Here is a 14749-nt window from a genome sequence, read left to right on the forward strand (position 1 = left end):
GGTGGCTACTTTATTTGAATTTCTCTCTGTGTTTCTCAAACACATGTGTATTTGCTCACTGAGGTCACTTTGCGTCTTTGTTTTGTTTTACACATCTCAAACACAGATTTCATTTTCTTAGCAGTCCTCAACACTATCTGTATCTGTTTTTTCTACTCCCTTACGAACTGTTCTTACTGAGAAATGCAAATAAAACAGTATAAACAAATGCTATATGGGAGAATATGACACATGCAGAAACCTACTGTCATCAATCTCAAGGGATCTTTAGGAGAGTCCTTCTCACTTTCAAATTTGATTGACTGCTATGGCAGAAGTTCACAGCACAATATGTACTTCTTTATAAGATCCAGCAGGTGGAGCCATGGATAGCCTAGTCTTATGAGTTATAATATTCACATTTTGCTTGAATATAAAATCATGTTTCGGGAAGTATATTTTGTGCCTTAGAAAATAAACTGTAAAGTACTATTTTGAATATTTTCATGTGTAGCTGTAAATAATGAGTGTCTTGATATAAAATTATACAGTAGTTTTATAGAAACTCTATAGATTAAAGACCTATTACAAGTACTTGTGTGCATGTTTGTTTCTTAAGAAAAGTAACAAGCATGTGTTGTGGTGGTTCTGTTAAAATGTCAGTAAAATGTCAGTTAAAATGTCTAAGTTAGAGTTTGGCACTGCAGCATATCATGAGATGTAAAGGGCTTCACATGACAAATAAATGCTATAGATTACATACTGGTAGTAGATAGTGATTAATGGATTGTCTCAGTGATGTTAACTGTAAAACCTTAGTATCAAATTCTTGAGACATTGTAATAATCAGGAGCTAGAGCCATAGAAATTAACTAGAAAGTGTGATCAGACTTTCACCATTTACCATATAATCTCATACATGAAATACATTACATTGTCTTGTAAGAAAGATAGACAGAGTACTTTATTAATCACAAAGGGAAATTGCAATGCTACAGCATACAAATGACAAAAAAACACACAACAAATGATGCAGGTAAGAAACAAAATACAATTAAAGAAAAACCTAAATAAGCAAAAAATATGAAATTATAAATATAATAAAATAAAAGCTGTGATTTGATCTTAGAAGACTCTAATATGTGCTGAATTTACTGTACACTACAATGATAGTGCCTAGTCATATACTGTACATTAGCAGAGCAAGTCAATGGTTAATGCAGTATATGCAGTACAGTGCATATATTAAACTCGTATGACCTATACATATTTATACATACATAGGCTAAGGGTACAGATGTGTGTGGTCATTTAGAATAGGCTATAGACCTACTTATAATGTTTGTCATGGATTTATGACAGGACTCTGAGTGGAATTTGAGAATATTAATTCAACAATGCAAAGTTGAAGGCATTTTTTAAATGTGTGTATATATATACATAAATATGTATATATATATATATATTTATCTCTTATTGGTACACATTTACGTATAACAAAGGTGGTTTCTGTCGTTTCACCACATACAGAAAAATTTCAAGTCTTGGACGAACCGATCATAGACACGTCAACCTTTAAGGTCCGCCTTAAAGTAATGAAAATATAGACAGATGAAGTTTATGTCAACTGTACCGGATATTAAACACGTCAGTGATATTGTTTACACTGTTAAACTTGCCTGACACCATCATAAATGTTTAACTTATCTATCTATAAATTTGGGATTCGTCATGATTTGCTGTAATACGCATGCGCAGAGAGCCTTTAAGCGATGGCTAAATTCCTGCCTTTTATGCAAGGAGCAGGGTTGGATGGAAAGTTATCTCGATAAAATTGGCAATTAGGCTAACGTTATCGATACTTAGCAGCGTCACTGTCGCTCACCAGTCACTTCGACCTATTTGAGATCTAGTAATTGCGAACGGTTGCCGTTCGTATTACGAGAAAAGCATATCTTCATCTTGCTAACTATTAGCTAGGTAGCATTAGGAAGCTAGCGTTAGCATGTCACATTTTGCCTTGTCTTGTGTTCATCAAGGTAGCTAGCAGCAAGTCATCATTCTCAGGTGGTGCAGAAAGTAGCTGGTCATCGGAGCTTCGCTGACGTTATCGCTAAACATTTCGGGAAGAGCTGCAGAGGAATCATCACTGTGCATCGGCGTGTCAGCCAACACTGCTGCTGCTGCTGCCGACTGACTGAGTGAGTAACATTAGCTGGTCATAACTCACTGGTGTTGCTGACATTTTTAGGTGTATTAATTTACGCTGCTAACCTTGTGTTTTAATAAGGGAACTCGAAATAAATTCTAATAAGATGGTCGTTTGTTAACTCGCTGCTACAATGTTATGCTACAGTTAGATAACGAAATGCTAACATTATGACATAACGCCAAGCACACACACCTGTAGCTAGAGTAAACAATTGTCTTGGCTGTAAGGTAGCAAACTAAAACTAGCTAGTTACTCAGCTATGGCAAATGATTTAGGGACATTACCCCTGAACATTGCATATTAATTCACAATGAATATTGTGACACGTTAAATGTAACTGATTTCATGTCTGTAGTTGATAAGACCTGATTACAATAAGGTAAGGAATGAAGAAATAGGATTTCCAGTAAGCTAAGTGGGCAACGTTAAGGTTAAGTCAGATAAATGCACTGAATGGATAGCCAGCTGTTACACCGTGTAGGGCAGGCTGGCACAGGAAAAACATTTCTCCAGGTGTCATAGCGAAACTGCCACGTTAAAGTGTTGGAGCTTATGCTAAGTTAAATCCAGGATATTTATCATTAGAAACCAAACATTTAAAAACGTTATACATTTGAAGGCTTCATCCCTATCATGGTTTTGTCTATGCCTGTGTCTAATACTTAACAATTAGGAATAAATTACAGTAATGTAGTCTGATAGAATAGACTCTTTTTCTATCCAACGGTGGTGTTTTCCATATTGCACCAAAACTGTAACTGAAAAACAGCTGCTGTGTCCTTAACTACTGCTCTCACAGCTACAGTCAAATGTGATGTACAATAAGGGCAACAACAGATGTTACCACAATTTCGGTATAGAGGTTATGTTTCTCATGTTTCAACAGAAAATAGGCTGTACTTAGGTTTTGGTGTAATGTAACCAAAACAGGTGTTTAAGCCCAGACTTGTTTTTTTCAGAGTCAGCTCCAGTTCTTCAGAGATATTTAATAAGATGAATATTTATCAGCAACTTCTTTTTTGCTACATCCTATAGGGAAAAGTACCACTACAGGTAACTCCAAGTACTCAATAGCTGTAATATTATAATCTCAAAGTCACTCTAATGAAATGATGCCGTATTTGGATATGAATAACGACCACTCAAATCTCCATTTCCTGTGTGAAAACATACACTGCCACTTGGGGCTTCATCGAGTGTGTGAAAATGTGGGGAGATGGGTGGTCAGGTGTGTTCTTGGCAAGTAATTGTAAATTGATATTGTGTAATGTTGTAAGAGTAAAATGCCAAGTGCTCGCAGGCCTAGTGACCACAGAAGGAGCCTGCCATCAAGTAACACGAGTAGCAGTAGGCTAATCTAATGTGGGTCCTCCAATGTAGCAATAATTCCCGCAAATCCAGTTCATTGACCATCACACTGTAAACTGACTTTGTTGTTTAAGCTTAAGGAGGGGAGGGGCTAGAGCAAACAGATAAGCCAGATCACTGTGAGGTTTAGGGGCGCATGCGCTAGATTGTAATTAGGTTCAAGGACACATGTTACATTTCTCTCATGGTTTTCTGTTGTTTTGTTGCAGAATTTGTGTTAGTTGTGTAACCTCTGTAGTCACAAGTGGTCAGTCTTGCTCAGTGTGGCCCCGTTGACCTTTTTTGTCTTATTTTATAGCAGTGTTTTGAAAGGAACTGTATCTTCCCTGGATACACTCCTTTACTTTACACGAGCTTGTGTATAATCTCTCTTGGTTGATGTGTGTTTATTGATTGCTTGAACTTATAAACCCCTTCATGGTTAACTTTCGGATATCAGTGTGTGTTTTTTTCTGTGAAGAACACATTGGACAGTACTTGCTTGAGTCTGTTCTTCAGAGTAGTAGTTATGTGGCAGGCACTGTGGCTCTGTTTCAGCTGAAGGGGTTAACATTTTCTCTTACACAGCAATTCATGTTTTCTTTCTTCTCAACAGAAGGTGTACTTTGTGTATTAAGACGTCCAGAGTATCGGGGCAGATCTGTTCATACTTGTATGTATTGGTTTTGACTACAATAAAGCCGAACAAATGCAGATCCTTTTCTGTATTCTTCTATCTTGTGTCCACCTCTGCCTGTCAGTGTTGCAAAGCTGCTCTCGGAGAGGCTCTCCAGTGTCAGCATTTTGCTGCATGTGAAAACTAGAGTATTGAAAAATTGTTTTGTCACACTGGTATGGGTGTGTGACACCCTGATTGGGGAAAATAATCAGATCTGCTGAATTCGAAGCTATCTTATTAGCGAAAAGAGCAGTGTACAAAACATTCAGGTACAAACTTCCCATTTTCAGCCAGCACTTACCGTCACTTTTGCAGGTTAAAATTACGAACGTCTGCAGTCAGCAGGTCATATTAGAACGAAATAACGATAATCATTCCGTGAGTAACTTGATGACGGGCCAAAATTAAACTTGGCTGTTGTCGTGTTTGTGTGCTCTGGAGGTGTTGTCTGCACTCGGCCAAAGATCATTTGTCAGTGAAAAGACTCTATAACACCACCGCGAGCAGACTGAGTGTTGCTGCACTTCCAACAAAGTGATACGTCCTCTCTAGTAAAATTATCTACCCGATCATGTCACATCAATTCCAGGAATCATATTCCTCCCAGTTAAACTTTGATTCATATCATATACATAATTTGAGCTTATCGACTTAATAGTTTTAAACCTCCAGTATTTGGATCACGTTGCTCATGAAAACCAAACTAAATTTAGTATGCTACTCTTGTTATATAGCCTTTTTGAATCCTTGTTTTTGGAGTCATGCCTAGAGTAACCTGCATCACAGAAAATCCACATGCTGTCCCTAAATATAGTCTGCTACTTTTATATTGAAATGTGGAATTTTGAATGCATGACTGGCAACGGAAAAAAAAAAAAAAAATCGACGTGTTTGGAAATTAATTAGTAAAATGCATCATATTTGGAAATGTATAATGATCACTCAAATCTTTATTTCCTGTGTGAGAACACACCCCGCCACTTGGGGCTTCCAGTGCATGAAAAGGTGTGGAGGTGTGTGGTCAGGTGCAAATTTTTAAAGTAGAGAAGTGCCTGTGTGATGTGAGCTCATGACCCGGCAGTGGAAAACAATCATTGTGTTTGGAAATGACATATGATGTACGTCAAATTCCAATTATTTGCATTTAGCTTTTCACTTGTGTCCTTACTGGAAACAGTTGTTCATTTAGACAAATACAGACCATGATGTCATCATAAAATAGAAAAAAAAATACATTGATGAATAACAGATGGTCCTTTTATAATGGTTGTAACCTCCTTTTGAAGTCAGTATTTTAAATGATGCTTGTCTTATTGTTTTTGATATACACAAATAAATGCTTGTAACATCTGATATAAATTATAGAGATGTTGTTTTGGAATCAGAACAAACCTATCAATTCATAATGATCAATACAAATATCCACATCCATCCCTTCATCTAGCCATCCTTTGACCTGTCCCGTGTTCATATTCATAACTTGCTGAGATCTTATAGCCAGAAACAATGAAAATTCCCAGATTGTTTTTGCTGTGATACAAAATAATGAGAAGAATAAAATAATTTTAAAATACTTTCAGTTGGTAACAGTTGAACAGCCTGACACAGTTTACAGCAGTCGCAGCTTAACTGACATCGTTACATCCACTTTTTGTCGGATCTGTGTCCGACCAAATATTGACAGACATCTTTTTACCTACTCCACAAATTCAATTATTAAAGCATTATCTGTACTGTACATACTCCGTCATTACAGCTGTTTTGTGATTGTTGATTTGTTAATTTGTAGACTTTTTAGTTTTTCTCTGTTCAGCTTGGGGCTAATCAAGCCAGCCACTTTACTAGCTATCTTGAGCCAAAGCTTTGCTAATGCAAATTCAACTGTTAACTGGCTCGCTGTTAAGTATTTTATTCTTTTTGTGTATGTTTACTAAAGTAATTATAATGCTGTTCTTCCTGTGAGGTGATCCGTACAGATGATGTTTCTTCCTGGCATTAACAATGTAATTAATTTGACAGCTAGCATATAGGGTAACTTTTGTGAATGTCCATACTGTACCTTTTTAATTTTTTTCAATAACTTTAGTCCAGCTCAAAGGCAACCTGCTGTCTTCAGCCTGTATTGGAAGCGTGTTCAGCAGTCTTCTATTGAAAGCAGTCACATCCCGGCATTTTACAAATACAGTGTTAGGTGATAATACGCTTATAATGAACACTAGAGCGGAAAGAGAAAACCGGATGCTTTCTGGGTAAATGTAGTTCTTAGCACATGTCTAATGAAAGGCTGGAAGACTAAAGACAATGAGCCCACAGACCTTTTGTGGTATACTTTTGCATTGATTACTGTGTTTGTTGCAGGAGTACCTCTTCAGTGGTGTGAATGAGGGAGACATGGCAGACCACACCCCACCTCTGGAGTCCGGCCAGCTTCTCAGCCCTGAACTCCCAATCCTGGCCTCGCCGCCACCCCCAGCCATGGTCAACGGGGAGGGCCCCCAGCAGGTACCGCTCACATCCCTCTGCCCTCCTGGCTCTCTGCTATTAGTCACATTCGCTGCATCGAGTCTGTTGTGTCAGAATTCTCCTTCAGCAACGTGCCTTGTAATTACAGTTGCGGGGAGTTGTTAGAAACGGTGCCTCTGGCTTATTTCGTCTGTTTTTAGCTGTGACTGCTCAGTCGTTGAACTATTGACTGTTAGACTGTAGCTAAATTTGCAATGTAAAAAAAACAAAGGCGAAATACCACATGTTGTCTGTTTGTCTGCAATTTTGCTGAAATATCAGGTTTTCTTCTGGCCTGAGAAAAGTCAGGAATATCTGTTCATTATATGCACAACACTAGACTGTACTGCAGAGCCTGGGATATCGGCGCCTTAAAATTGTACATTCAGGGACGTAACGAGTGAAAATGAGACATTTTTAGCGGGCACATTTCTAGCACTTACTGAAGAAGTAATAACTAAAGGCAATGACATAGCGTACGGTTTGACCAGCATAGCAGGGAAACATTAATGTGCTATTAGACCTGATAAGTAGTCAAGAACAGCTCGAGCCAGGATTGATTTTACCAATCATTAATAAATCCAAAATGTGTCCGAAGCCTCGGCTTGTAGAATTGTGTAGTGAATTGAGACATGACTGTATGAATCGGTTTCATTTTACATTGATTATTTTATATTTGTCTCTTCCCTTAACTTACCGCAGTAGTGGAATAATCAAGATTATGATATCTGAAACCCAAATATACTTTCAAGGATTCTTTCACCCTATTGTGTCGCTATAAAAACGCTGATACAGTGTCATAATTGCAGTATTGAAGTATCTACTTCTTGTGAAACCTCACGCGTTTGGTGACAAAACGCAGATCTTACTCAGAAAAGTATTGAAACAACCCAAACGGGTCAGCTCTCCTCACCTCAGCAGTTCATGACTACATTTCATAGGCAACAGCTGTGTGCTGCTTATGAACCACATCTCTCTCGGTCTTGATAGCGGCCTTTATGGGTACAGGATATGGGGCGATATCCCCCATCATCTCTTGTCAATTACAGAGTGAGATTGAGTGGCCATGACAAGCCTGGGTGATTTCCCTGTCATTTTGATGGTCATCAGTTCGATTTGCTTAGTTTCCGTGACTTCCTGGGGGACGGCATGGAACCCACAGTGATATCTTTTCCGTCATTTCCTCAGTCTTATGCAGTTTGTCCAGATAAGACTTGCTAATATTAGCGCTGCCCTATAAACATGCCTTTCCCCAGCCATCTTGTCATTTTCCACAGTGGAAAAACCCTCTCCTGAATAAGGCTTTGTTCACATAGGGATCAAATTTTGCTGGTTGTTTTGGGCTGCGCGAGTGTTGTTCTCATGGAATTCAGTCGCCTTACCGACTCCCACAAAGGTTACCTGATTACCTGTACACATCCCATGTCAGTGTTTACAGTGGTTTATGTGAGCCAGCGGAATAAAATGCAGCTGTTCCTTCCTGGCTTACGGCATTACCGCCCTCCTGTTCAGACCAATTTTAGTCACTGCATGTTCATTATCACTGAAATGTACTGAAATGTGTTCTCATGAGGTGGAATAACAAGTATCTGATAACACAGAGCAGTTATTGTGCTTTTCCAACACAGACTTTGGTTGTTTTTTTTTTGCATTACGCTTTGTGTATCCCCCTTAGACATGTCAATACCTAGATACCTGCTTTACAATTACAATCTGATTGATTTAAATGAGATTAAATGTTCTATTGAGCTGAGATTTTAAATGATTTTATATTTTTAATTGTACATTAAATTAATTCTTTGATGGTAGCTAAAAAAAACAACAAAACATCAAGTATTAAGAACCTTGTGTGCCAAAAGGAAATACGTCTGTTGTCACACCAACAATAGTAAACAATGGGCAGAGACACACAGGGCAACCTTTTGGGCTGCTCCTATGGATGTATTTGTCACCGAAACGCTGCCAGAACTTGATATTGTGTACTGTGGTTTCATGGTCAGTATCATCCATCTGCATCCATCATTTTCAACAATGCTGTACGGTTGCATGTCCTTGCAAATAAAACGGCTTATTACTTCAGTTATTACCTTTTGTCCTCGAGGGGTTGTGTGTGTGTGTGTGTGTGTGTGTGTGTGTGTGTGTGTGTGTGTGTGTGTGTGTGTTGTGCAAATGCGGTTTCTAATGCTAGTTTGTGATATATTTTAGTATTTTATGATTGTTTCATGTTTTGCATGTTATTGTTTTGTCTAGATTTGCGTCATTGTTTTTTTTTTTTTTTTTGCAGAATCTGAATTACACTTCCGAGCTTCCTGCTGGCTGCCGTGTTGTTTATTGTGCAGCCTGTCATTTTCATCTGCAAAAAAAAAAGGATTTATTTTTTTTAGGAAGTGAATGACTTTGAAAAGGCGTGTGACTGAAGGACTGAACAGAAGAGTCATGGGTCACACACACAAGCAAAACATTACTAGAGCCTCAGACTAGTTAGTTGTAAATTTGTCCTAACTGGGTTTTTGACATCTCTATCAATTTTGATGACTTTCTCCCAGGATACAGATCAGGTCTTTGAATTGATGTAGCTAAATCTTAGACTTTAAAATCAATCTGGCTCCTCTTTGCACCCCTCTCTCTCACAGCGTCTGTGATTTTTGATTGTAGCAACCTTTTCATTGCAGTAACCTTTCAGCTGAGTTAGTTTTCTCATTGGAAACCGGCACTCGACACAGTGCTTTCTCCCATCGAGGGAGTTTTTTAGTACCTTATGAAAAGCACATATTCCAAAAGGAGATTTTGTGTGATTTTTATTTTGCGGCATCGGTGTCTCTCCATCACCTGGGTTGACTTCAGTTTTGCATTATTCGACGCAGAGCTTTTCAGGGATTGTTTCTAGGACGTTACCGCGAATAAAGATGCAGCTCATGTGTTTGTGCCGTCCGAGGAGGTGTGTAAATATCATGACAGCTGCAGAGTGAGGAGCACGAACCACTGGAGGGGTCTGGCCCTGACAGAGCGAGGCAGGACCGTGGTGACGGTGAAGAGGATTCACGGCGATGGCTGACCCCTCCGTTTCTGACCTTTTACTCGGGAGAAGCAGCAAGGACACCTCATTCTTTGTTCTTGGTTTCTTTTATCCCAGCCTCGGCTTGGTATTAACGCTCTGTTGGACCAATTATTCTGAGTCAGAGAGGAAGCTGTTGTCTTGGGGTCATTACCTGAGATGATTCCTTTTTAGAGATGACTTTGGCTCCAGCATGATTCACTGCTTCCATCCATTTAGGGCCCCCCCCCTCCTCCTCCCCCTCCCTGCAAGTTTTTCCTGCTCTTGTTGTTTGGTTGGTAGCTAAATTGGTAACAGATGATTGTGTCTGTTTCTGTCAATGTTTAAGCCTTGCTAATGGCTTAGGTACTTAGCTGTTTTCTGTCCTGATGGATATATATATATATATCTTATACCATTTTGTGCATTGCTTTTTTCATTAGATCTGCCATTTAATGTTTTCATGTTCTTTGTGCTTGTTTCCATGTTCCTCTTTTTTTGATGGGTTTTAGGTCTGTTATTGTAACCTGACAAGAGAAGTGATGAAAACACCTTTGAGAAAAAAATGATAAGTCATCAGTAGAAATGGTTCATTTGCAGTTATTTTCCAAAATATTCTTGGATTATTACTCTCTGTGTACAGACTTCTTGCCGTGCAGTTTCTGGTAATCTGCTATGACATGAGCTGAGATTGGGGGGAAAAAAAAAATCAAGAACCCACCGTTTCAACCGGTTGTGTGTGAGGGGAACGCACGGCATTAAGTAGTAACTAAACACATTAAACAGGGAGCACACAGCCGTGAGTGTGTGCCCTGTTCGTGGCTACGTGCCATGCGTGGGCTAATGTTACTGCGGGATAGTGAGACCTCATTCCTGACTCAGCCATCTTTTAGTGTTATAGCCTTGTATGCTATAGCCGGACACAAGAGACCACGGCCTTGGACATGTGACCCTCGAAAGCTTGCCAGAGGGACTCGAGATGTTGTTGTGACAAAAACGCAACCCACTCTACTTGTCTCCTGGTCATTCACTGCATCATATGTAGAGATGCACCGAGCCCACTGTTAGTCAACTATTGTGAGGAGGTGGGCAGTGCGTGACTCAGCAGTGTTAAGGACACTTTCCTCTAAGCCAGTGAGACAAACCATGCCATTTTACTGAACCGTTTTTTAGAACAAACACAATTAAGGCATTAGGGCTGAGAATCTCTAGGCACCTCACGATTCGATTAGATTCTGATTCAGAGGGCTACGATGTGATGATGAAATGATGATCTGTGCGTCTTGATGCGTCAAAAATGTTGATTTCTATACATGATTTGTTTTTTTTGCTCCCTGTGTGACTACTTGCTACTTTTAAAACACAGTGTGTTTGTAATGATCCGTAAAGAAAATAAACAGGTGAATTTACCTCCATTATCTTTTATTAATACAAGAAGTGGAAGAGATGTGCCAACATATTACTCAGCATTGCAAAGAACCAACAAGAAAAGAAACAAAAAGTGTTTACACGTGTGTTAACACGGACTTCAGCATATTCTGAGTCACTTGATAACATAAAAAGCTGCCCTTATTCACAAATAAATAATAAAGACTTCTCTTTAACTAAAATCATCCTGTTATGGGCGATGAGCATAGAACCCCTCAGACGAAAAAACAAAACATTTTGCTGTATACCAAAATCAAAAACAGCTTTCATGCTAAAAACGATATAGAATTCTGTATCAGCAGCTCTCGCACAAAAATAAAGCTTGAGGAACATGTGGTAAAACGATAAATAATGGAAATAATATGAATAATAGGTCACAATGAAATCATGACAATGCATGGAAGTGTGCTCAGCTAGCAAACGCTGGAATGTGCAAGTTCTTGTGTAAGAACAGGAGCCGGTCTACATACTGCTCCGCCGCGCAGTAACCACATCCCCTGCAGTAGAGAAGACTCTCTGCAGAGACGTCGGTGCCTGGAATACACAAGTAGCCTATCTCTTGGCCAACTCGGAAATCAGAGGAAACATCACCTCATTATTACTCCACCAGCTGAGAGGGTCCTCCAGAAAGAGAGTGAGTGATGGAGCCCTACAGTACTCGTTCACTTCCTCCTCAGCCCCGGCATAGGCTGACACGGGCCGCTGAACTCTAGCATCAGTGAAGATCCGCCCCAGGAGATTGACTAACAGATGATGAAGCCCTTCTTTTGGGAGCAGAAGGGCTTCGGCGTTGCTCCTCCTCAGTGATCTCGGGATGACGGGTGTCCTCTTCCCTCGTTGTGTTGTGCTCTCTGGGTTTTCCCCCTCTTGTACTTTCACCACCTGCTGTAGGTAAACACAATGAGAATAGGTAAACACAAAAGCCGTGCATTTTTAAATCACAATTTCAATATCTTAAACCACATTTGAACTATTCAGTATCAAAATCCTTGTATTTTTTATGGAATATTTGCTATTGTGTCAACTGGATAAGTTAAATAAATGTCTTAAGCCCGGAGTGACATGTTACATGTTTTAAACGGCAGAATTAACTCTAGTGATGCAGCCTCAGCAATCACTCTTCCATATGTCTCCACTCACTCCTCCTCAGAAAGGAAAGGCAGTCCCTTGAAACGCGGGTCAAGAGGAAAGGCTATACGAGGAATGTTTCTCTCCCGCTCACTGGTGTACCTCTTGTTGAGGTGTCCGTCGATGGCCTGCTTTATCTCCCAGACCACTGATGACTCTCCAATACCGTCCTATACGCCTGTCCTCGCCGATAGGCCAGATTTAGTATGTTGGCATAACATCTCACACGTAGGAATTTACCCAGTTGAGCAGCAACGACCATGTTGAGTCGTCGTCAGTCACTAAAACTAAATCTTTGGTAGTGAACTGCTATTCTTCTGCTACGTTCACATTTGCACTGGTGTGGCTCTCGTACATTACTCTCGTTTGGAGCACATGAGATCAAGATGGGATGTTGTGTCTCGGCTCCAAAGCGGGCAACGTAGCACAAAAGCCCTGGTTCTGAGTAGGGGCACAAAGGTTGAAGCTTCGTTATCATTTGTTCGATTGTTGTGGTGAAATATGGTTTCTCATGTTTGTTGTGTTCCCAAAATGGTTTAGTTTACCATGTTTTACGTCCGTCATGTTTCACCATCCAATTGATTCAGCCGTAAGGAACATAAACATGAGCCACAATGCACGTTTTATGTCTGTTACATCAGTTTTACATTTTCCGATCATAAAGCCTCTATATAAGGGTAGCAATTCTCTCTTGAAAGAGACATAATCTTTCAAAAGAATCGCGATGCATCTAAGAATCGATTTTCTCCCCCACCCTTATATGGCATTGATGGTTATAATATTGTTTAATAATACATATATTGATCTGAGCACCACTCGATCACCATTAATTTCAAACATCTAGAATTGGCTCACTGAAACAGAATTAAGCGATTTGTTTTTCTTTTTTTTAAATTTGTTTTCATCACATTTGCAGGAAAATCACCAAATGACAAACTTTTACGCTTCATTTTAAAGTATGAAAATTGAAATCACAATTACATCTTGGGCTGGCTAGAGAAGATGTAATCTACCTTCAGTAGAGAAGGTTGACTGACCAAACAGACTGGTCAGACTAGAAGGACCTTGGCCAGGGGGGGGCTGACCTAGAACTCAAGGACTGACAAAAGTACAAAGTGCCCTAGCTATGAGAGATTGCTCTGGGAAGACTACACTCAGTACAACACTTCACATATCTGCTCTATGTGAAAGATAAGCCACATGGAATGTACTCGTGAGGAGAAAAAAAACACATGACGGCATACCTGGAGTTTGCAGAAAATTATGTGAACCTTCTAGAGGACATGAGCCAAAAAATAATGTGGTCTGATTTAACAAAAAGAAAAAGAACACTTCAGCTTAGAGTGGAGATCTCTGTATCAGGACTACCACAACCTATCGCCTATCTAACACCAGCTCTATTGTGAAGCATGGTGGTGGCAGTGTCACACTAAGGGTTTTTTTTAGTAGGTTAGAAGGAACAAAGACCTGAACCAAATGCAGACAAAGTCATGAGTAAAATCATTCTCACTGTGCCATTATTTATTTAGATGATGATTTGACTCTTAGCAGGACAGTGATCCTAACCACACACCCAGATCAATACTGGAACAGCAACAGAGCAAGACCAGATGAATCCTTAATTGACTCTATATTAAATCTCTTTTTAAAAGTAGGCAAATGAAGACTGATCAGAAAGCCTTCTTTAGAAAGAAATGGAAACAACAGGGAAAGTCCATCGTGCCAAACAGATGCCTTTTTATGTCATAAATTTGAGTTTTTATTGTCCTTATTCATTATTCATTCATGTATGTAACTGAAATGTATAGATGTCATGATATAACATCATTTTATCATAATATGGCCCCTCTTTTAAACATAAAATACCATAAATGAGTTTTTATTTAATACAAAGCCTGAAGTCACCTCAGGTCAATATTGGTTGGTGACTGTTCATGAGTTCATAGACATATTCTCAGTTGAATGGAAGCTAATTAACATGGTACACAGAAAGCTAGTGGAAAATGCAGCTCAAGTTTCAGACTATACTTTGATGTATATTCTTGACTACACGCTTTGATAATGTCGGCAGTTCCTCTGACAAATGCAGTTTATTTCCTCTGTGACTTTAGATGAGCATAACTGATTTTTACAAGAACCCGCTACAGCACGAGCACCTCTTGGAAAGATTTTTCTTTCTCCTCTCTTGTTTTTATCCTACTATTCTGTCATGCGACATTTCCAGGGGATCCTGGAGGGTGGATCAAATTGCCTCGAATTATCTTTGCACACATAAGCATATGCCATCAGATGCTTAGGAGATTGTCAGTTCCTGGCTAGTTCCGACACTGGCAGGATTTTCCCTGTGTCATTTGGCTCCTGTTTCCTGTCCACCCAGCTGCTATGTCACATAAACGCACAGTAAACAATTAAGAGGAACAAATAGTGAGAAACCTGAACT

General features: G+C 39.5%; 1 protein-coding gene across 2 annotated transcripts in view; it reads left to right on the forward strand.

Moving 5' to 3' along the window:
- Nucleotides 1-1480: 1480 nt before the first annotated feature.
- fndc3a (fibronectin type III domain containing 3A) overlaps nucleotides 1481-14749 on the forward strand; it is a 52637-nt gene continuing 39368 nt past the window's right edge. For both annotated transcript variants that reach the window (XM_042415417.1, XM_042415419.1), the window contains exons 1-2: nucleotides 1481-2180; nucleotides 6576-6719. In XM_042415417.1, coding sequence (XP_042271351.1) covers nucleotides 6609-6719 — 111 coding nt within the window. In that variant the 5' untranslated portion in view covers nucleotides 1481-2180; nucleotides 6576-6608. The remainder of the gene's footprint in view (nucleotides 2181-6575; nucleotides 6720-14749) is intronic.

Source organism: Thunnus maccoyii, chromosome 6 (assembly GCF_910596095.1).
Source record: "Thunnus maccoyii chromosome 6, fThuMac1.1, whole genome shotgun sequence".
Classification (NCBI taxonomy): Eukaryota; Metazoa; Chordata; class Actinopteri; order Scombriformes; family Scombridae; genus Thunnus; species Thunnus maccoyii.